Source organism: Macaca fascicularis, chromosome 6 (genome assembly GCF_037993035.2).
Source record: "Macaca fascicularis isolate 582-1 chromosome 6, T2T-MFA8v1.1".
Lineage (NCBI taxonomy): Eukaryota > Metazoa > Chordata > Mammalia > Primates > Cercopithecidae > Macaca > Macaca fascicularis.
Genome location: NC_088380.1, coordinates 83,223,994 through 83,246,979, shown reverse-complemented (window position 1 = coordinate 83,246,979; position 22,986 = coordinate 83,223,994). Strand labels below are relative to the sequence as shown.

Here is a 22,986-nt window from a genome sequence, read left to right as displayed (position 1 = left end):
GCTTCTTTGACTTAGCATGATTTTAATATTTACCCATGCTGTATCTATCAGTTCACTCCTTTGCATTGCTGAAAATTATTCTATTGTAGTCACGTGCTGCGTAATGATGTTTCAGTCAACAATGAAACACATATACAATGGGGGTTCGATAAAATTATATTGGAGCTGAAAAATCTGTTTGATTGGTCTAGTGACATCTCGATGATCCTGATCCTGGGTAGGCCCTAGGTTAATGTGTGATTGCGTTTCAGTTTTTAACAAAAAGGTTTTAAAGGTAAAAAAATAAAAATTTTTTTTTTTCTATTACTAATAGATCTTAGTAATACTTAAAACAATTACTTTGCTAAATCAATTATAATTGCTTTTTTTTTTTTTAGCTCCTCCAGATCTAAAAAATCTGAGTAGATTTTTTTAACTTAAAAGTAACAAGTAACCAGTAATGCAGTTAAAAAAAAAAAACAAACCTTTACAATCAGAAATGCCTGATTTGAGTACTGTATCAGTTCTACCACTCACAAATTAGCTGTGAACAAGTACATAATTATCCCAATATTAGTTTTCTTATCCATGAAGTAGGAAAATACAAATAATAAGAGTACCCGACCCCTTTCCTCAGCTGTTGCAAAGGTGCTCGGTCCTTCCGAGTAAGCTAAGGCCGCACTGGAGTGAGGGCCTCACTTCATCCGGCGACTAGCATCGCGTCTGGCAGCGCCAGCTCCACACTTGCCTGCGCTATGGCCTCCGTCTCCGAGCTCGCCTGCATCTACTCGGCCCTCATTCTGCATGACGATGACGTGACCGTCATGGAGGATAAGATCAATGCCCTCATTAAAGCAGCTGATGTGAATGTTGAACCTTTTTGGCCTGGCTTGTTTGCAAAGGCCCTGGCCAATGTCAACACTGGGAGCCTCATCTGCAGTGTCGGGGCTGGTGGACCTGCTCCAGCAGCTGGTGCTGCACCAGCAGGAGGTCCTGCCCCCTCCACTGCTGCTGCTCCAGCTGAGGAGAAGAAAGTGGAAGCAAAGAAAGAAGAATCCGAGGAGTCTGATGATGACATGGGCTTTGGTCTTTTTGACTAAATCTCTTTTATAACGTGTTCAATAAAAAGCTGAACTTTAAAAAAAAAAAAGAGTACCCAACTTGCAAGGTTGTGTGATAATTAAATTAGCGGATCTTTTTAAAAGCAATACAACACACTCATTCTAATGCAATGTATGAGCTGCTAACTAAATCTAGCTGTTGACTAACAAAAACTTAAATTTGCAATTCACAAGTAGGATCAAGAATAAAATAATAGTCATGATTGATGGGGCATTTTCTCAATGTCTCAGAAAAAGAAATGCAGTGAAATACCATTTTTACCATCAGAAAAGACACAAATGTTCAAAATATGCTTTCTGTTCCTCTTTACCTACACTCTACTTCCCAGGAAAAATGTAGCAGTTAAGTGATGCTAGTGGACAATACAGGCTGACAAGTAGGGTCAACCAATTTGCTAATATTAATACCCAATGCAAATCATGATATAATTATATAAAAGAATGTGTACAGGTTCTGAATAGTCAGTGCTGTGCTATAGAGATTATGTCTGTTAAACAATGCAGCAGTCTAAAGTAGGTGGGTGTCCATATCGTCCAGTTTATTCCTGGCCTTCTAGTCAACTTCTTAGCAGACAACCATCTATAATTCATTTAAAGAAACAGGAATTTCTAGGCTGGGCAGTAGCTCATGCCTATAATGCCAGCACTTCGGGCAGCCAAGGAGGGCAGACTGCTTGAGCTCAAGAGTTCGAGACCAGCCTGGGCAACAGAGGGAGACCTCCATCTCTGCAAAAACTACGACAAAAAACAGCTGGGCGTGATGGCATGCACCCATAGTCCCAGCTACTTGTGGGGCTGAGGTGGGAAGACTGCTTGAGCCCAGGATGTCGAGACTGCAGTGAGCTGACATCATGCCACTGTACTCCAGCCCGGGTGACAAAGACGCTGTCTCCAAAAAAAAAAAAGAAAGAAACAGGAATTTCTGGTGTCTAAAAATTATTTGTTCCATGTTGCCGTTTTAACCCAAATGCCGAATTTATGATAAAACTGACCAAAACAAACCACCCCCCCACCCCGCAAAAAGCTGACAGCACAGTATTTTTCAAAGGTACTGATAAAGGAGTATGTCTGAGTCGTGTGACTGTCCTACTCTCCACCCTGATACATTAGTAAAGAGAAAATAAGACACACAGACAACCTTATTTTCTCATACATTCTCAAATATACTCATCCCTGTCCCCATGCATAAGGTTCTCAAAGTAACTGCTAATTTTCTCAAATACTCAATCTTACATAATGATATTCCAATTTAACCTATTATGTAAAAAGACAATTTTAAAGTTCTAGTTCAGCCACATTTATATGTGAATTACACATAACATTTAAGGTCAGCTATAAAATCAAACCCTTAAATGCTTGCCTCAAAAAATGCTTTTTCACCCATGTTGTGGGGGAAAAAATTATTTTTATTTTTGAGACAGAGTCTTGCTCTGTCATCCAGGCTGGAGTGCAGTGGTGCAATCTCGGCTCCCTGCAACCTCCACTTACCAGGTTAAAGTGATTCTCCTGCCTCAGCCTCCCAAGTAGCTGGGACTACAGGCATGCACTACCACACCCAAATAATTTTTGTATTTTTAGTACAGACGGGGGTTTCACCATGTTGACTAGGCTGGTCTTGAACTCCTGACCTCAGGTGATCTGCCTGCCTCGACCTCCCAAAGTGCTGGGATTATAGGCATGATCTGCACCCGCCGAAAAATTTTTTGTAATATACTTCTTCACATACTACTAAAAAAATCATGTATTTAAAGTTCTGTCATTAAAAACTTAAAATTCTCCTAACAAGTTCTTCTAAAAGAAATGTTCCCAAAACTAGATGGGTGTGGTGGCTCACACGCCTGTAGTCCCAGAACTTTGGAAGACTGAGATGGGCAGATCGCTTGAGCCCAGGAGTTAGAGACCAGCCTGGGCAATATGGCGAGATCCCATTTCAAAAAAAAAAATAAATGTTCCCAAAACTTTTTTTGTTCCCCCTTGGAGACAAGGTATTGCCCAATCATGGCTCACTGCAGCCTCCACCTCCTGGGTTCAAGCAATCTTCCGCCCACCTCAGCCTCCTGAGTAGCTGGGACTATAGGCATGCACTACCACATTCAGCTAGTTTGATTTTTTTTTTTTTTTTTGTAGAGACGGGTTCTCCCTCTGTTGCCCAGGCTGGTCTCAAGCTCCGGAGCTCAAGTGATCCTCTTGCCCCAGCATCCCAAAATATTGAGACTATAGCTGTGAGGCACCACGCTCAGCCTGCCCAAAATTTCTGGTAATGAAGTCTAAGACTACACAGTCTCCAAAACATTAAAGAGGAGACATGACTAGAGAAGGAAGGAAAGTGCAGGAAAGGGAGAAAATAGGGATCCTCCCAATGTATTTACAACTTTGTGCTAACTTGAACACATTACTTTCCGGGCTATCCTCAACCCTGGCTACTCAGCAGAACTGCCTTTTGAGGTGCTTTAGAATGGATGCTCAGGCTACAACCCTAATCTACCAAACAAGAAACTTCACAGAAATAGGACCAAGGACCTTTTTTTTTTTTTTTTTAAGTTCCTCTAGTGGATAACGCATGGCCTTTCAGGCTGAGAACTATGAAACAGGCAGGCTACTAGTTAGGATTAATAATAATAAAAAAAAATACCTTGATCTGCTGTCTTCGTAGCATGGCAAGTTCTCTCATGTCTCGGAATGGCTGTAGTAAATACTGATAGAGTTCAGTTGTAGCTTCTGCAAGGCTGCTGTAGGCTTCATCCTCCATCTGATACAAGTCCAGAAGCTCCACCATGCTCTCTGTATTCTTGTGCTTATCCAAGAGCTGCGGAACAAGACAGTTTCACAACAACTAAGAAAATCAATTCTAATAACCTATAAATACTTGCTCTGAATTCTCCCTATTATGTCAGGGCCTTGGAACCCTAAAACACAGAAGCAAGAGGGAACGAAAAGCACTGACTGCTTTTCATCACTATCTCCATACTTCAGGTGTCTCACTACTCAAGACCACTGCCTGAATATTTCTTTTGAGGCTCAAAGTATTGAGCTCAGCCTTAACTCTTCCATTTTTTTATTTTCCTTTTTTTGTTTTCTGAGACAGGATTTTACTCCTGTCAACCAGGCTGGAGTACAATGGTGTGATCTCAGCTCACTGCAACCTCCACCTCCTAGGCTCAAGTGATTCTCCTGCATTAGCCTCCCAAGTAACTGGGACTACAGGCGCACACCACCACACCTGGCTAGTTTTTGTATTTTTTTTTTTTTCTTTTGTAGAGCCTGGGCACCATGTTGCCCAGGCTGGTCTCAAACTCCTTGGCTTAAGAGATCCACCCGCCTCGGCCTCCCAAAGTGCTGGGATTAAAGGTGTGAGCCACTGTACCCAGCCCCAAAATGTTTCTACTATCTAGTAGAATGAAAATCATCCGAATATGGAACATTTCCAATAAATTTCTTTAATTTCTACCTGTCACCTCCTTCAAAATCATGTCAGGCGCTGGCCTAGGAGCTGGACATACAAAAACATGGTCCTGGTCCTCAGAGCTTATAGTGTAGTGAATAAACAGAAAATAATTTTTAAATAATTTAAATTTTATAAAAAATTATTCTTTTCCCAATGGTTCTTTTAGAGACAAAGAATTCCAAACTGTGATAAACATTATTAAAACTATAAATAAAAGTTTTATAAAAGAATGAGGCCAGGTGCAGTGGCTCATGCCTGTAATCCCAACACTTTGGGAGGCCAAGGTAAGAGGATTGCTTGAGGCCAAGAGTTTGAGACAGGCCTGGGCAATGTAGTGAGACCTTGTATGTATGTATAATTGGCTGGGCATGGTGGCTCATGCCTGTAATCCCACAGCCAAGGAGGGTAGATCACAAGGTCAAGTAATCTAAATGATCCTGGCCAACGTGGTGAAACCCCGTCTCTACTAAAAATACAAAAACTAGCTGGGCATAGTGGCATGCGCCTGTAGTACCAGCTACTCGGGAGGCTGAGGCAGGAGAATCAATTGAGGTGGAGGTTGCAGTGAGCCGAGACTGCGCCACTGCACTCCAGCCTGGCAACAGAGCGAGACTCCATCTCAAAAAAAACAATAATTTAATCTTAGGCATGATTTCGTGGGAGAAAAAATGTAAAAATTAGCTCATAGTCCCAGCTATGGGAGGCTGAGGCATGAGAATTGAGCCCAGAAGGACAGATCTGCAGTGAGCCGTGACTGTGCCACAGAACTGCAGCCTAGGTGACAAAATGAGACCTTGTCTCAAAAACAAAACAAAACAAACAAACAAACAAACAAAAAAAACAAGCAGCAGCTAGGCACAGTGGCTCACATCTGTACTCCCAGCACTTTGGGAGGCCGAGGCAGGCAGATCACTTGAGGTCAGGAGTTTGAGAGCAGCCTGGTCAACATGGTGAAACCCCATCTCTACTAAAATTACAAAAATCAGCTGGGCATGGTAGCACGCACCCATAATCCCAGCTCCTCGGGCGGCTGAGGCAGGAGAATCACTTGAACCGGTGAGGTGGAGGTTGCAGTGAGCCAAGATTGCGCCACTGCACTCCAGCCTGGGTGACAGAGTGAGACTCCATCTCAAAAGGCAAGTAAATAAATGAAAATAACAAATGAAAAGAACTAATACAGAAAGACATTAATTTACATATGCATACACGGACGCCATTTACCTGCTGGCAGTATCATCTCCCCAAAGGCACAAAATTCTTCTATTCCCTTTCATACCTATAGTTTGCACTACTATCTTTCTCCCCACTTATTTGCGTTTTAGCTTTGTATCAGTTCACACGTGTAACCATGCTGAAGAGACTTCAGACTCATTTCCTGTTGAGATTTTTGGCACAACATGTAGCAGCACTGTATCATTAACAATTATGATAAATCAGACAATCTACATTAAAGTGTTTTTATAACAAAAAAAAGTGTCAAACAAATATTAGCTATCATTCTGTTTTTTTAAGGCTGCTGTTAAAGCTAATATGGAGAATTTCGACTTCTCTAGTACTAGCTGAGCAGTTCTATCAGACCAACTTTTGCCACTGATAAAAATAACAAACTGTGGTGCAAAATATTACAAAACAACTGCCTGTAGGCACTACAGAGTGACCAAAACAGCTATAAAATGGAAGGGACATCAACAATACCTTGGAAGCAGGGAGGGCTCTAGGTGGTTTTTTTTGTTTGTTTGTTGTTTGTTTTTTTGAGATGGAATCTTGCTCTGTCACCCAGGCTGCAGTGCAGTGGCGTGATCTCGGCTCACTGCAAGCTCCGCCTCCCAGGTTCACGCCATTCTCCTGCCTCAGCCTCCCAAGTAGCTGGGACTACAGGCGCCTGCCACCATGCCCGGCTAATTTTTTGTATTTTTAGTAGAGACGGGGTTTCACCGTGTTAGCCAGGATGGTCTCGATCTCCTGACCTCGTGATCTGCCCGCCTCGGCCTCCCAAAGTGCTGGGATTACAGGCGTGAGCCACCGTGCCTGGCTTAGGTGGTGTTTTCATTCATGCCTTTCAGCCTGAGGGTGTGCCCCAGTAGATGCCAAAAGAAGGGGAAAGGTACAGCTAAAAACTCAGAAACCCACAATCTTGCTGGCTTGAAGAATCTGAGGACAGAGCTCAGGACAACCACAGCAGCTAGAAAGCCAGAGGACAATGCTGAAAGGGACACAGCCTAAGAAGAAGGAACTCCAAATTCATATATAAACTCTACTCAAATTTCTGGCTGATCACTGGAACTATAAAAGCACAGGACAGGTACTAAGCAATCCAGATAAAACAATAAATATTTCATCTGCTGCCTTCTGTAAAGGAGGTAGAGTTTGACTTCTGAATCCAATCAACTTGACTGCTGAAAACAAGACTAAAAATCAACACTCTGAGGGAACATAACAGAATCCAGAGGCTCTACAATGTATCATTCACAATATCTATTATATAATCCAAGATTAACAGACCTACAAAGAAATAGGAAAACAAAACTCAGTCATCAAAAAGCAATCAATGGGGCAGGTGCGGTGGATCAAGCCTATAATCCCAGCACTTTGGGAGGCGAAGGAGGCAGATCACTTGAGGTCAGGAGTTCGAGACCAGCCTTGGCAACATGGTGAAACACCGTTTCTACTAAAAATACAAAAATTAGCCAGGTATGGCAGAACATGCCTGTAGTCCCAGCTATTTGGGAGGCCGAGGCAGGAGGCAGAGGTTGCAATGAGCTGAGATTCAGATTGTGCACTACAGCCTGGGGTGATAGAGGAACTCTGTCTCAAAAAAAAAAAAAAAAAAAAAAAAATTAAAAAACTTTTTTTAAAAAAAGCAATCAATGAAGACCAATCACAAGATGAAACAGATATGGATTTAACAGACAAATATTTCAAAGAAGATATTATAATGCTAACTGGACATAAAAGAAATACACTCATCAAGAATAAACAGGAAATCTCAAAAAACAGAAACTAATTCTAGAACAGAAAATTCGCTATATGGGTAGAGAGTATGGTTGTAATTACAGTCAATGAACTTGAAGATAAATAAAGATAAATTATCCAATCTTATAGGAAAAAAAAGAAAGCCTCAGGGACTCATGAGGCAATATTAAAAGGTCTTCTCCCACAACCTGAGATGAGGTCTCATTATATTGCCCAGGCTGGTCTCAAACTCTTGGATTCAAGCAATCCTAGTGCCTCAGCCTCCCCAAGTGTTAGGATTACAGGCGTAAGCCATTGTACCTGGCCAAAAGGTCTTAACATACATTGAATTGAAGTTCCAGAGAAGAGAAAATGACTCAGAACAAAATATTACAAGAAAAATCCCAAATTTGGTTAAAGAAGAATCTACATATGTATGAAGCTCTAATAGCCTCAAGGGGATAAATGCAGTTACCCACAAGTAGGTTTACCATATTATAGTCAAACTACTAAAAATCAAAAATAAAAGAGAAATTCCTGAAAACAGCCAGAGAAAAATAACACAGGAGGAACAAGTACACCTGTGAATGCTGACTTCAAACTAGAAACAACAGAGAACAGAAGAGGAAAAAAACAAAACACGACAAAACATCTGTCAACTCAGGATTCCATTTCCAAGAAAATATCCTTCCTGAACAAAGAAAAAATAAACAGTTAAATTAAAAGAACTCATTACTAGCAGATGGACACCATAAGAAATGTTCTTTAAAATGTGTTCAGATTGAAGGAAAATGATACAGATTTTCATAAAGGTATAAAGATTACTGGAAAGATTACAGGTGTATCTGACTATAATAAGTATGAAACCTACAGCATAAAGAACAGGGATAGAGATGAATCTATACAGACACATATAAGTTCTTAAGTATAAGATGGGCTGGGCGCAGTGGCTTGTGCCTGTAATCCCAGCACTTTGGTAAGCCAAGGCAGGTGGAGGTGGATCACTTGAGGTTGGGAGTTTGAGACCAGCCTGGCCAACATGGCAAAACCCTGTCTCTACTAGAAATACAAAAATTAGCCAAGTGTGGCGGCACGTGCCTGCAATCCCAGCTACTCGGGAAGCTGAGGCACAAGAATCACTTGAACTCAGGGAGTTTGAGGCTGTAGTGAGCTATGACTGAGTCACTGCACTCTAACCTGGGAGAAAGAACAAAGCCCTGTCTCTTAAAAAGAGATGGAGTGGTATAATATTAACTTCAAGTATGGTTTAATCTCTATGGCAACCACTAAAAGAATAATAATTTAAGAAGGTATGCTATAAGCCCCAATATGTTCAAGTTATTAAATTAACCCAAAGGAAATCAGGAAAGGAAGAGGAGAAAAAAGAAGTAAAAACCACAGTCTATTTTCATATACATACTTCTATGTCAAAAAAAAGGAAAGAAAAAAAATAAATAAATAAAAGGAAACCAAAACACAAGATATAAACAGAAAACAAATAGACCTAAATCCAACCTTGTCAAGAATTATATGAAATATAAATGGACTAAACTCTTTAATTTAAAGGTAGAGTTGTTGGAATGGATAAAAAAGGAAGCCACAATTATATGTTGCCTAGAAGAGATGAATATTGAAAACAAAGACACAAATAAGTTGAAAGCAAACAGTAAAGCATAAGAAGGGTAGAGGGACTATATTAATATCAAAGAGTAGACCGTAAGATATAGAGTATTACTGGAAATAATGCAGAACTTTTTTTTTTTCTTTTTTTAAGACAGAGTCTCACTCTATGACTCAGGCTGGAGTGCAGTGGTGTGATCTCAGCTCACTGTAACCTCCACCCCCCGGGTTCAAGCAATTCTCCTGCCTTAGCCTCCCAAGTAGCAGCGATTACAGGTGTAATCTCACCGAGTCTCACTAATTTTTTTGTATTTTAGTAGAGACAGGGTTTCACCATGTTGCCCCCAGGGTGGTCTTGGACTCCTGAGCTCAGACAATCCACCTGCCTCGGCCTCCCAAAGCACTTAGGATTACAGGCGTGAGCCACTGCGCCCAGCCCAGAACATTTTATAAAGACGAAAGAGTCAACTCATTAGGAAGACACAACAATATGTGTACAACATACCTAACAGAACTTCAAAGTACATTAAGTTATAATGGAAAGAATTTTTTAAAAGAAGGAAGCAAGTTCACAGAGTTGGTGATTTTAACACTCCTCAGTCACAACATCCTCATTAGTATAATGGTGAGTAAAAGAAAATGAAACACAAATGTACAAAAAAATTCAGTAGAAACAACAGGTAATCTAAACCGACCTATATCCATGCAAGCGATTGAATCAATAATTAATACCCTTCCAAAACAGAACGCATCAGGCTTAGATAGGTTCATAGGTAAATTCTACCAGATATTTAAGGAAGAAATTATGCCAGTTCTCTCAAATCTCTTCCAGAAAACAGAAGTAGACGGAATACTTCCTAAATCATTTTATGAGGCCAACTTTAGCCTAATAGCAAAAACAGACAAACATTACAAGAAAGAAAAAACTACAGGCTGAGCACGGTGGCTCGCACCTATAACCCCAGCACTTTGGAAAGCCTAGGTGGGAGAATCACTTGAACTCAGGAATTCAAGGCCAGCCTGAGCAACATAGCGAGACTCTCTTAAATAGCCAGGTGTGGTGGGAGACTTGCTTGACCCTGTGAAGTCAAGGCTGTAGTGAGTCCTGATCGTGCCACTGTCCGCCAGCCTAGGCAACAGAGCGAGGCCTTGTCTTAAAAAAACTACAGACTGACATCTCCCATTAGCACCGACACAAAAATCCTCCACAAAATATTTAGCAAGTCCAACAATATGTAAAAAGAATTATATACCACAACTGAATGTGATTTATTCCAAGTATACAAAAGGCTAGTTCAACATTCAATAATCAATTAATGTCATCTATTACAAAAACAGGCTAAACAAGAAAAATCACATGATCATATCAACAGATGCCCAAAATGCATTTCACAAAATCCAACAATTCATAAAACTCTCAGCAAACTAGGAATGGAAAACCTCCTTTACGTTGATTAAAAAACCTTGAGCTAACATGATACCTAATGGTAAGAAAGTATTTATATATATATAAATATATATAAAATATGATATATATTATATATAAATATATACAAAATACATATGATATATAATATATAAATATATATAAAATACATATTTTTATATATAAATAGAAATATTTTTATAAATGTATTTATATAAATATATATAAATTTATATATATTTAATGGTGTTCTCACTATGATGAGGCAAAAGGCAAGGATGTCCCCTTTACTACTCCTATTTAACATAGTACTGAAAGTCCTACCTAATACAATAACAAAAGAAAAGGAAATTCAAAATGTGTAGACTGGGAAGAAGGAAGTAAAACTGTCAGTGCTTGCAGATGACATATTTGTCCATGTAGAAAATGAACTTGCATACACACACCCACTCACCCCTCTAGGCCAGGTGCAGTGGCTCATGTCCGGCAATCTCAGCACTCTGGGAGGCAGAGGCAGGAGAATCACTTCAGCCCAGTAGTTCAAGACCAACCTGGGCAACACAGTAGGACATCATGTGTACAAAAAAATTTTTTTTAATTAGCTGGACATGGTAGCATGTGCCTGCAGTCCTCATGGGAGCACATGCCTGCAGTCCTATCTACGGCAGAGGCTGCGGCAGGAATACTCGAACCTAGGAGTTCAAGGTTGCAGTGAGCTATGATTGGGCCACTGCACTCCAGCCTGGGTGACAGGGCAATACTCTGTCTCTTGAAAAATAAATAAATAAATAAAAAATAAAACACATTAATTTCAAAAAAAAATTCCAAATGTTATTTCTATTAGCACACCAAAAATTAGGTATAAATCTAACAATATATGTACAAGATCTATACCAAGAAAGTTATAAAACTCTGATGAAGTTAATCAATACACATACAAATATTCCATGTGTATGCATAGGAAGACTCGATACTGACAAGGTATTAGTTTTTCCTAACTTGATCTATAAATTCAATGCAATCCTAATCAAAATCTCTGCAAGTTATTTTGTGGGTATCAAAAAATAAATTCTAAAGTTTATACAGAGGTGAAAAGACTCAGAATAGCTAACACAATATTGAAGAATGTTGAAGGTCTGACACTACTCAACCTCTTTTAGATACTATAAAGCTACAGTAGTCAAGACAGTAGGATATCTATGAAAGAACAGACAAGTAGACCAATGGAACAGAGTCCAAAAATAAATCCGCACAAATACAGTTAACTGATCTTTTGACAGAGAGCAATGACAATTCAATAGAAGAGTCTTAAAAAAGAATCTAGACACAGACCTTGCACTCTTCACAAAAATTAACTCAAAATTGATCATGGAATTAAATGTGAAACTCAAAACTATAAAACCTCTAGAAGATAACATGGAAGAAGTTCCAGCGGTCTTGACCTTGCCTTTGGCACTGACTTTAGATATGACACCAAAAACACAATCCATTAAAAAATTGGTAAGTGGGACTTCATTAAACTTCTGCTCTGCAAAAGACACTATTAAGAATGAAAAGACAGGCTAAAGGTGGAGAGAAAACATTTGCAAAAGACATATCTGATAAAAGACTGTTACCAAAAATATACAAAGAGCTCCTGAAGCTCAACAGTAAAAAAAAAAAAGACCCAGTTTACAAATGGGAAAATATCTCACTGAAAATATACAGATGACAAATAAGCATATGAAAAGATGCTCAACATCATATAGCATTAGGTAATTATAAATTAAAATGAGATACCAATACATACCTATTAAAATAGTGAAAATCCAAAACCCCGACATCAGAAAATGCTAGAGAGGATGTGGAACAACCAGAACTCATTCACTGTTGATGGAAATGAAAAATTGTACAGCTACATTGGGAGACACTATAACAGTCTTATTTTTTATTTACTTTGATAAATGACTGAGAGATAGACAGTCAGGATCTCACTCTGTTGCCCAGGCTGGAGTGCAGTGGCACATTCATAACTCCCTGCAGCCTGGAACTTCTGGCTCTAGTGATTTTCCCGCCGTAGCCTCCTGAGGAGCTGAAACTACAGGTGTGCACCACCACACCCATTAATTTTTTAAAGTTTTTGTAGCGATGGGGTCTCACTACATGCCTCAGGCTCATCTTGAACTCCTGGCTTCAATCAATCTTCCCACCTCAGTATCTCCCAAAGTGTTTGTATTACAGGCATGAGCCACTATGTACAGTCCACTCTGACAGTTTCTTAGAAAACTACACATACCTTACCACCTAATCCAGCAATCACAGATCATTAATATTTATCCAAATGAGTTGGAAACTGTTTTTTTTTTTTTTTTTTTTGAGACAAAGTCTAAATCTGTCACCCAGGCTGGAGTGCAGTGGCCAGATCTCACCTCACTGCAAGCTCCGCCTCCCGGGTTCCCGCCATTCTCCTGCCTCAGCCTCCCGAGTAGCTGGGACTACAGGCGCCCGCCACCTCGCCCGGCTAGTTTTCTTTTTTGTATTTTTTAGTAGAGACAGTGTTTCACCATGTTAGGCAGGATGGTCTCGATCTCCTGATCTCGTGATCTGCCTGTCTCGGCCTCCCAAAGTGCTGGGATGACAGGCTTGAGCCACCGCGCCCAGCCAGAAATCTTTATCCATACAAAAACCTGCACACTAAAGTTTATAGCAGCTTAAACTGCCAAAACATGAATGCAACCAAGATGTCTTTCAACAGGTAAACGGATAAGCAAATTGTAGTACATCCATACAATGAAATGTTCAGCAAGAAAAAGAAATGAGCCAGGTGGGCACTGTGGCCCAGGCCTGTAATTCCAGCACTTTGCGAGGGCAAGGCATGAGGATTGCTTGACCCTGGGAGTTTGAGACCAGCCTAGGCAACACAAGGAGAGCCCATCTCTATAAATATTATTTTTAAAAGGGAAAAGAAATGAACTATCAAGTCATAAAAAGATATGGAACACCTTATATGTATATTGCTAACTGAAGCAACTAATCTGAAAAGGCTATATATTATATGATTCCAACTACATAACATCCTGGAAATGCCAAACTACACAGAGTAAAAAAATCACTGGTTGCCAGAGGCTGAGGAGAGATGGAGCACTCCAATGAACAGATGGAGCACGCCAATGAACAGATGGGGATTTTCAGAGCAGTTAAACTATTTTGTATGATATTATAATGGTGCATACAGGACAGCAGGACATTATGCATTTGTCCAAACGCAGAAACTCTAGGGTTCTACATTTTATAAAAAAGGAAAACAAACCCAGAACTGTACAAAAAATTAATTTTAATATAAACTATGGATTATTCAATAATGTATTGATACTGGTTCATAAATTATAATAAATATACCACACCAATGCAAAATGTTAATAATAGGGAAGACTGAGGGCAGGAGAGAGGGATTAAGTATGGAATCTCTGTACTATCTGCTCAATTTTTCTGTAAACGTAAAACTGATGTAAAAACTCAAGTCTATTAATTTTTAAAAACAGATAACACAAGCCTAAAGACATAATGTTATATTTCATAATATGTGTTAAACTATTATAAAAGTAAAACAAAGAAATCATTCAAAATAAAGCCGTAATAACCAATGAACACTGATTTTCATACCTGCTGACACCTATTTTTTATAACCTGATCAAAGCTATGTCTGTCTTTCCACTTTGTTAGCAAGTGGTTTTTTGGTTGGTTCTATTATTTGTTTTTAATAGAGTCACCTAGAGCAAAAAGAAGCAATTCAAACATCAGTCTGGAGTTTGGTGAAGAGAAGTTGATTAATGGATACAAAAATACAGTTAGAAGGAATATATTCTGGTATTCAACAGTATAGTAGGAAAAATTATAGTTAACAGTAATTTATTGTTTATTTCAAAACAGTTGGAAGCACTGTAACGTACCCAACACAGATGATAAATGGTTGAGGTGATGGATATCGCAATTACTCTGACTTGATCATTACACATTGTGTATGAATATCAAAATATCACATTACCACCTAAATATGTACAACTACATCAATTAAGAATACAAAACGCCCCTGAACATTGGTCATTTAACAAGTATTAATACATGATTTACATACTTAGCTAGTCAAGAAAGAACTATATTTGTGGACTGCCCACTCTATACCCAGCATTGATTTATCTGACAAAAACTTCTGTGATTCTACTACTAGGTAGACATTCTACCAGACACTAGGGACACAATGCAGCACATTCTAATAAGCAGTGAGCCCATCTACAGAGTGGGAAAATAAAATATTGCATGTGGTCAATCTGTCCTGTTTAGTCTACAGAGTTCAATTCATCTAACTAAATGACCATATCAAAGCAATGGTACCTTGCTACTCAAAGTATGGTCTGGGACCAGCAACACTGGTATCACCTAGGAACTTGTTACAAATGAAACCAGAACCTCACTTTTAGATCTACAGAATGGGAATCTGAATTGTAGTAAGACTGCCAAGTGGTAAGTGTACATATTAAACTTTGAGAAGCACTGCTATCATAAATATCTTAATATCCCCATATTAACCATCAGTTAGTGAGGCAAGTATCTCTGTGAAGTTACATAAATTATGTAGTCAATTTACTTATCTATAAAATTAAAACAGGTAACATTTTTCTTGAATCGAAAACAGCTTTTTGGCCAAGCACAGTGGCTCACGCCTGTAATCCCAGCACTTTCAGAGGCCAAGGCAGGAGGATCACAAGGTTAGGAGATCGAGACCATACTGGTTAACACGGTGAAACAAGTCTCTACTAAAAATACAAAAAATTAGCCAAGCATGGTGGCAGGTGCCTGTAGTCCCAGCTGCTCAGGAGGCTGAGGCAGGAGAATGGTGTGAATCCGGGAGGTGGAGCTTGCAGTGAGCCGAGATTGCGCCACTCACTCCAGCCTGGGTGACAGTGACAGTGCAAGGCTGTCTCAAAAAAATAAATAAATAAAATAAAACAATTTTTCCACTCTTTCTCTCACTGCATTTACTGTCATTCTGTGTTAGATCAATGACTACTATTTAAACTAAAATTGAGCCAAAACTCATTTCTTATGGTTCAGTTCCTCTACTGAAGCATTTTTAGTTATTCTAAGAAAAAACACTGTTATTACTGAATCACAGAACGATCTTCAGCATTAGAAGGCAGGCACAGAGTGACAAAATCAGCCTAGTCTTTCCTCCAGCACTGGCCAGGGTCTTATCTCCAGTGAATTGGTCATTCAACAAAGTTGGCCTTAATGCAATGGCCATTAAAATTATATTAACTCTTTTCATTCTGAAGAGATACTATTTGCTTTTAAAAATCATGATTTATGCCAGGTGCAGTGGCTCACACCTGTAATTCTAGCACTTTGGCAGGCTGAGGTGGGAGGATCACTTGAGCTCAGGAGTTCAAGACCAGCGTGGGCAATATAGTGAGACCTCATCTCTACAAAAAAAAAAAAATTAAAAATTATGGCCAGGTGAAGTGGCTCACACCTGTAATCCCAGCACTCTGGGAGGCTGAGGCCAGTGGATTGGTTAAGCCCAGGAGTTCGAAACCAGCCTGGGTAACACAGCAAAACCCCGTCTCTACTAAAAATACAAAAAATTAGCCAGGCATGGTGGCACACGGCTGTAGTCCCAGCTACTCAGGAGGCTGAGGTGAAAGAACGATCTGAGCCCGGGAGGGCCAGGCTGCAGTGAGCCAAGATCATGCCACTGGACTCCACCCTGGGCAACTAGAGTGAGACGCTGTCTTTAAAAAAAACCAAAGAGGCCAGGCATGGTGGCTCACGCCTGTAATCCCAGCACTTCGGGAGGCTGAGGCAGGCAGATTACCTGAGGTCGGCAGATTACCTGAGGTCAGGAGTTTGAGACCAGCCTGGCCAACATGGTGAAACCCCGTCTCTACTAATTAGCCGGGTGTAGTGGCAGGCACCTGTAATCCCAACTACTCAGGAGGCTGAGGAAGAAGAACTGCTTGAACCCAGGAGGTGGAGGTTGCAGTGAGCTGAGATCGTACCACTGCACTCCAGCCTGGGCGACGAGAGTGAAACTGTTTAAAAAAAAAAAAAAAAGACGCCCATGGTGGCACACACTGGGACGCCAAAGTAGGAGATTGAGGCTGCAGTAAGACATGATTACACCGGTGTAATCCAGTCTAGGCAAAAAGACCTCATCTCTATAAAAAAAAATTTAGTGGTCACAGGCGGTGGTTCACACCTGTAATCTCAGCACTTTGGATCACCTTGGGGTCAGGAGTTCAAGACCAGCCTGGGAAACATGGTGAAACCCCGTCTCCACAAAAAAATTGAAAAATCAGCCAGGCATAGTGGCGCACACCTGTTGACCCAGCTACTCAGGAAGTTGAGGCTGGAGGATCACTTGAGCCCAGGAGATGGAGGCTGCAGTGAGCTGAGATCACGCTACTGCATTCTAGTCTGGGTGACAGAGCACATCCTGCCTGAAAAGGAAAAAAAAAAAAAAAAAAATCAAAAAACCTGTTTGTAACAAAGACCGTGCATATTCAAGGATACTTGGGTCTGAGTCTTCTCGACAGCTGTCCTTACTTTGGCCCAAGTAAACGCTTCAAATTATATTTTGTGCCTCAGCCTCTTCCTTTTAGGTCAACAAAGGCAATAATTCCCTCCTTCCAAGAATATGTACATACAAAGAAGCCCTTTATCTTATACTTCACTTGAAAACGAACACTTTCTTCGAGATAATGGTTTTCTACCAGGTTTCAGGAATAGCAAAATTGTTAAAAGAATGAGGTGGAAAAATGGTGCCAACATCTTTCAATAGTAAAATCCCCCTGAGTCATTTACAAGTGATCAAATGCCACAATTCAACAGTAAGAGAACCCTCAAACACTAGGCTTCTTTGGGCTCTTCTTACAGGGTCAATAAAGTAAATGTAATACAAAGTTTAGATACTATTTTCTGCCAACACAAAAATCATTGTATGATTATTAATTAGTCACAATACCACTCTACACAAATATGTGCAATAACTGAGGACAGAAAATCAGTTATTCTATCCAAACATTAACATTTTTATCAATTATTTCCAACATGCTTTTTGTCCTCAGACAGAATAATACTTTAAAAAGCTATTATGCCACAACTAAACTTAATACTCTTGCAGAGAAGCCCAGGGCATCTCACCTAACACTGCTAATTTATTAATCTGCCTTCTTTCCTATAAAGTTTCATGTCTTTCCAATACTAGATTACCTTAAAAACAATTATAATTTCAATTGGTCAATCTACTTTAATCTAAGTATTGGCAAATAATCTTAAAATACAGGGAATGCACTTTATAAGTTCATTTCAAAAGATGCAATTTACTAAGCATTAGACTTTAGTGTAAACCATTTTCTATAATTCATGATAAAAGAATTCAACAGGTGAAAAAATAATCACTAACCTGATATAATTATAAAACTTCATTTTTGATTTTGCTAACTAAAAACTGACAAAGTCCAGGGAATAAATAAACTGAGCTATGGGCATTTGCAGGTTATAAACTGCAAAATGTGCAAGGTGCTATAAATAATGCATTAAAAGACTAAAAGGATTGTAAAGAAACTCGAATTATTTAGGATTAAGGATATTTGGGATGAAGGGGGAAGACCTTAATTTAAAATGCAGAAGATGCACCTAAAATGTGAAAGATGCAGGTTTGCTAAATTTGAGAAGATTCACTGAGAGCCACACTGAATAAGAATGCAGATGGAGAATACAACTGCAAAGGGTTTCCAAAGGGCTGAAGCTCAACCAACACAACATAAAAACGGCCACAGCAGGTTTCAGCAGAAAGGAAGGACAAAGAGCAGGGGCCTGGAAAGTAAAGCTTTGATAATTTCTGCTTCAAAATCTGATGTATCTCTTGTACGATTTTAGAAAATGATTTTGCTCTATTGATTCATTTAAGAGACATGAAGCAGAGGTCGGGTGTGGTGGCTCATGCCTGTAATCCCAGCACTTTGGGAGGTCTAGGTGGGCGGATCACTTGAGGCCAGGAGTTCAAGAGCAGCTTGGCTAACATGGTGAAACCCTGTCTCTACTAAAAATACAAAAATTAGCCAGGCATGGTAGTGCACACCTGTAATCCCAGCAGGTTTACTTGCCAAAGTTAAGGAAATGTGCCCGGAGGACAGGTCTACGCCTTTCTCTGAAGATAATTTTGAGAGCTCCAAATGTAAAGGGGAAAGGGCAGGTTACTGAGAAGTACACAATTTTCATGTAAGGGGGGTTAGGAAAAATAGTCATTCATGCCTTTGTCTGGCCCAGTGAATCTGCACTTTTTTTACTTTTTAAGGGAACATTTTATTTATTTATTTTTTTAAGAGACAGCCTCTCACTTTGTCACCCATGCTGGAGTACAGTGGCTCCATCATGGCTCATTATAACCTCAATCTCCTGGGTTTAAGTGATCTTCCTGCCTCAGCCTCCTGAGTAGCTGGGACTACAGGCATGTGCCACCACACCTGGCTAATTTTTTGATTGTTATTATTATTTTTTTGTACAGACGGCACTTTTACATAAGGTAACACAGACGAAATGGGGCAGGAGAACAATCAGATATGCATTTGTGTCTGGTAGGCAGGGGGGTGACTGCACCTGTAAGGATATGCTATCAATTTACATTGCCATAGTGAAATTTTAGCAGGAAAACCTCAGGGTAAAGATCTTGGAGCTCACTATGAAATTTGCCTGTGGGCAAAATACGGGGATGCATGTAGCTTTTCATCTTGTAGCAATCTTATTTAGGAACCAAAAGGGACAGGTTTGTGGGACCCAGTTCCCAACTTAACTTTTCCCTTTGGCTTAATGAGTTTGGGGTCCCTAGATTTATTTTCCTGTCATAAAATCGCTAAGTAATATCTTCACCATTAATTATTAAAACATGCAAATAATTACTGTGAAAGGGAGTGACTTAGGATACTTGGATGGAGGGAGCCTACCCCAGCAATGATACTCCATCTGTGGCCCTGGGAACTGCCTTTAGGTCCATTTGGTCTGTTTCCCCTACTGACAAATAAGGACAAGTGCCATACATTTCCACATTTACACTGCCCATCTCTGTTCTTGCTTTGTAAAACTACTGAATCATTTTAAAATTATTCCTGCTAATTATTACTTGTTAATACTAAAATCTGAGAAAAAATTATGACTCAAGGGACATAAAATCAAAAAAGAAAAAAAAATCTGGGGCCAGGTGTGGTCACTCATGCCTGTAATACCAGCATTTTGGGAGGCCAATGTGGGTGGATCACTTGAGCTCAAGAGTTTGAGACCAGCCTGGGCAAAATGGCGAAACCCCGTCTCTACAAAAAAAAACCCACAAAAATCAGTTGGGTATGGTGGTTCATGTCCATAGTCCCAGTTACTCAGGAAGCTGAGGTGGGAGGATCGCTTGCTCCCAGGAGGTTGAGGCTGCAGTGAGGCAAGATCAAGCCACTCATGGCAGTGGCGGGCCATCTAGAGTGATTGCTGCCATCACATCAGCTGCAGTGGAGAGGCATGAGCGGTAGTGGCAAAAGCGGCTGTGGGAGCAGCAGTGGTGGCAGTGGGTTCCCTGTGCCCCATGTCCCAGGGGCACCCAACTGAGCCACCCCCACCCTCACAGGGCGAGACAGGAACCACTCCCAGGCCCGGAGGCTCCGCCACAGCCACAACCTTGCTCCCTGCCCCATCTTAAGGGTCTGCAAGCACCTGGCTGAAGGGTACAGCTGGGACTTGTGAGGCCAACCCCAGGTGCGTCAGGTTCATTTGTGTGATGCTGGTCAGGGCCACCATGCCACCTGTACCTCACCCATTGTCCTGGGAGCCACTGCAATAGGGGCCATGCTGAGTTGCCTGCCAGCGGGGTAGCAGTAAAGTCAGGCACTGAGGGGCAGGCAGAGAGGCGCCCTGAGGCAGAGGTGGACCCACGGTGTGCATATGCCATGCTCCATGGAGCCAGTGGGAGCCAGGGGTATGCAGGAGTCTCACCCTCCCAGGGCCTACAGCTGCTCAAGTTACAGCTGCAGATCCAGGCATCTCTGCACTCTTGGGGACCTGGGAAGGCCCCACCTTGCCCCTGCAGGCTCGGAGGTGTCTGCTCCCACTGCCTGGCCTCTCCTCACTGTCAGCGCCTGTTCCACTCACAGGGCAAAGTTGAGGCCAACCCCAGGTCTGTCACAACCCGGCTGGGTGTGCGCATGCTCGGGGCAGTGCTGACATACCAGCCCCCTGCCACTTTGGCCTGCTGCGGACTTTGGGTGCCAACGAGCACAGAAGGGAGGCCAAGGGGGTGCTGGGGGCAGCTCAGCGCTGGCCCACAGACACTCCTTGGCACAAACAGCCTGGGCACCATAAACAGCAGCAGGAGGCAGACAAGCTCCTGGGCAGGAGTGGGTGAGTCCTTGGTGAAGCACCACCTTCAAGTCAGGGAGGGCCTGAAGCCTGGGCGTCAGACTTCTGATTCTGCCAACTGGGGTGGGAACTTGTGGTGCCTTTTCCAGGCACCTGCCCATGTTTGCCCATGGACCATTCCACATGCACTTCCTCCCCTGAGGCCCATAAGAGCCCCAGATTCAGCCAGATGATGGGAGACCAGTTGCAGAGAGGAGCTGCCCACCCCAGGTCTCCTCTCTGCTGAGGGCTGAAGAGATGACCAGACAACCAGCTGCAGAGATGAACTACTCTCTGCTGAGAGCTGGACACTCATCGGGATGACCTGCCTAGCAGAGAAAAGCTACCCTCCCTACTGAGAGCTGAAGAAATGATGGGACAACCAGCTGCAGAGATGAGCTACCCTCTTTGCTGAAAGCTGAACACTCATCGGGACACGCTGGCTACAGAGAGAAGCTGCCCACTACAGGTCTCCTCTGAGTTCTTCTATTGCTCAATAAAGCTCCTTTTTGTCTTGCTCACTCTCCACTTGTCTCTTATTTGCGTACTTCATTCTTACTGGATGCAGAACAAGAACTCAAGACCCAGTGAATGGCATGGCTAAAAGAGCTGTAACACAAACAGGGCTGAAACACCCCTTGCCCACAATGTTACAGGCAACAAGAGAAGAGGATAGAAGAGCTGTGGCCCTTTGGGGACCCCAGACCTAGGAAATCCCCAAGCCAGAGCTGTGACACCCTTTTTAAGGCTCTGCAGTTCCTGGAGTCTCCAAGCTTCCAGGCACCACACTGCATTCCCTGGTGTCAGCCGTGGAAGCTGCTTATTATATCCCTGGTTCAGTCGCAGCCTCATAGGAGCTGGTGCCAGTACTGGTACCTGGAGCTGCCCACCCCACCACAGTCAGAGTGCCTGGTTGTACGCAGTGGCCAGACCCCACATTCCCTAACACACCCCTCACCGCTCCATGACTGGCTCTCCCTTGGCAAGTGTGGGACTCAGACTGGTAGCAGGAGCCGAGCACAGCCTGCCAGGCTGAGCGGGTAGAATGAGCCTAGCAGGCCAGAGCAAAACTCAGGCAAAGGCACCACTGGTCACAGAAGTTTCTGGCTGGTGAGGTGACACTCCAAGGATCCCATAACACCACTGTACTCCAGCCAGAGGGAGACCCTGTCTAAAAAAAAAAAAAACAAAAAAGCCCTAATATCTGAATTTAGAAAGTAATGCTCCAAACTGATATTTTTCTTTTTGTTCAAAGACAAATATTGTACAAACTGATATTTAAAATGATTTTCAGATTCTTTACTTTGTAGATAAGTAGTAAATTTGATTGACTGCATTCTACTCCTGGGAAAATACATACCTCTCATTAAAATGTACATACACACTCTGTACATACATGTTATATATAAAAACCAAACCAAAGGCAGGGCACAGCAGCTTATGCCTGTAATCCCAGCACTTTGGGAGGCTGAGGCGGGCAGATCACTTGAGCTTAGGAGTTCAAGACCAGCCTGGCCAATGTGGTAAAACCCTGTCTCTACTAAAAATACAAAATTAGCCAGGTGTTGGGGTGCATGCCTATAATCCCAGCTACTCAGACGGCTGAGGCAGGAGAATTGCTTGAACCCAGGAGGCGGAAATTGCAGTGAGTCGATATTGCACCACTGCACTCCAGCCTGGGCAACAAAAGTGAGACTCCGTCTCAAAAAAAAAAAAAAAAAGAAAGAAAATCTGTCTTCATCTCTTAGGGACTTACAATGCACTTTAAGGGGCACAATTGGTCCATAAAGAGAAAAACCAGGGTGGCAGTTATGGATGATATCAGCTGCCAACATAAAGCCTCTTTGATTTCTGAATTCCTAACACAATTTCTGATTTTTCCTTGTTTCTTTGAGACAGGGTCACACTGCTGCCCATGCTACCATGCAGTGGTGCAATCATGGCCTACTGCAGTGTCAGCTTTCTCAGCTTCAGGTGATCCTCCCACCCCAGCCTCACCACACCCGGAAAATTTTTGTAGTTTTTGTAGA

At 41.6% G+C, this 22,986-nt stretch overlaps 1 protein-coding gene and 1 pseudogene across 3 annotated transcripts in view; one reads left to right on the top strand and one right to left on the bottom strand.

Moving 5' to 3' along the window:
• JMY (junction mediating and regulatory protein, p53 cofactor) overlaps positions 1 to 22,986 on the bottom strand; it is an 88,376-nt gene that overhangs the window by 44,010 nt on the left and 21,380 nt on the right. Inside the window, exons 1-2 of one of the 3 annotated variants that reach the window (XM_073993679.1) lie at positions 16,899 to 17,015; positions 3,733 to 3,906 (exon numbers count right to left, since the gene is read on the bottom strand). In XM_073993679.1, coding sequence (XP_073849780.1) covers positions 3,733 to 3,876 — 144 coding nt within the window. In that variant the 5' untranslated portion in view covers positions 3,877 to 3,906; positions 16,899 to 17,015. Of the gene's footprint in view, positions 1 to 3,732; positions 3,907 to 6,240; positions 6,374 to 16,898; positions 17,016 to 22,986 lie in introns of those variants that run through there. The other 2 variants (XM_073993680.1, XM_005557241.4) reach the window with 2 other exon arrangements.
• Positions 732 to 1,129, top strand: LOC102119252 (large ribosomal subunit protein P1 pseudogene; annotated as a pseudogene).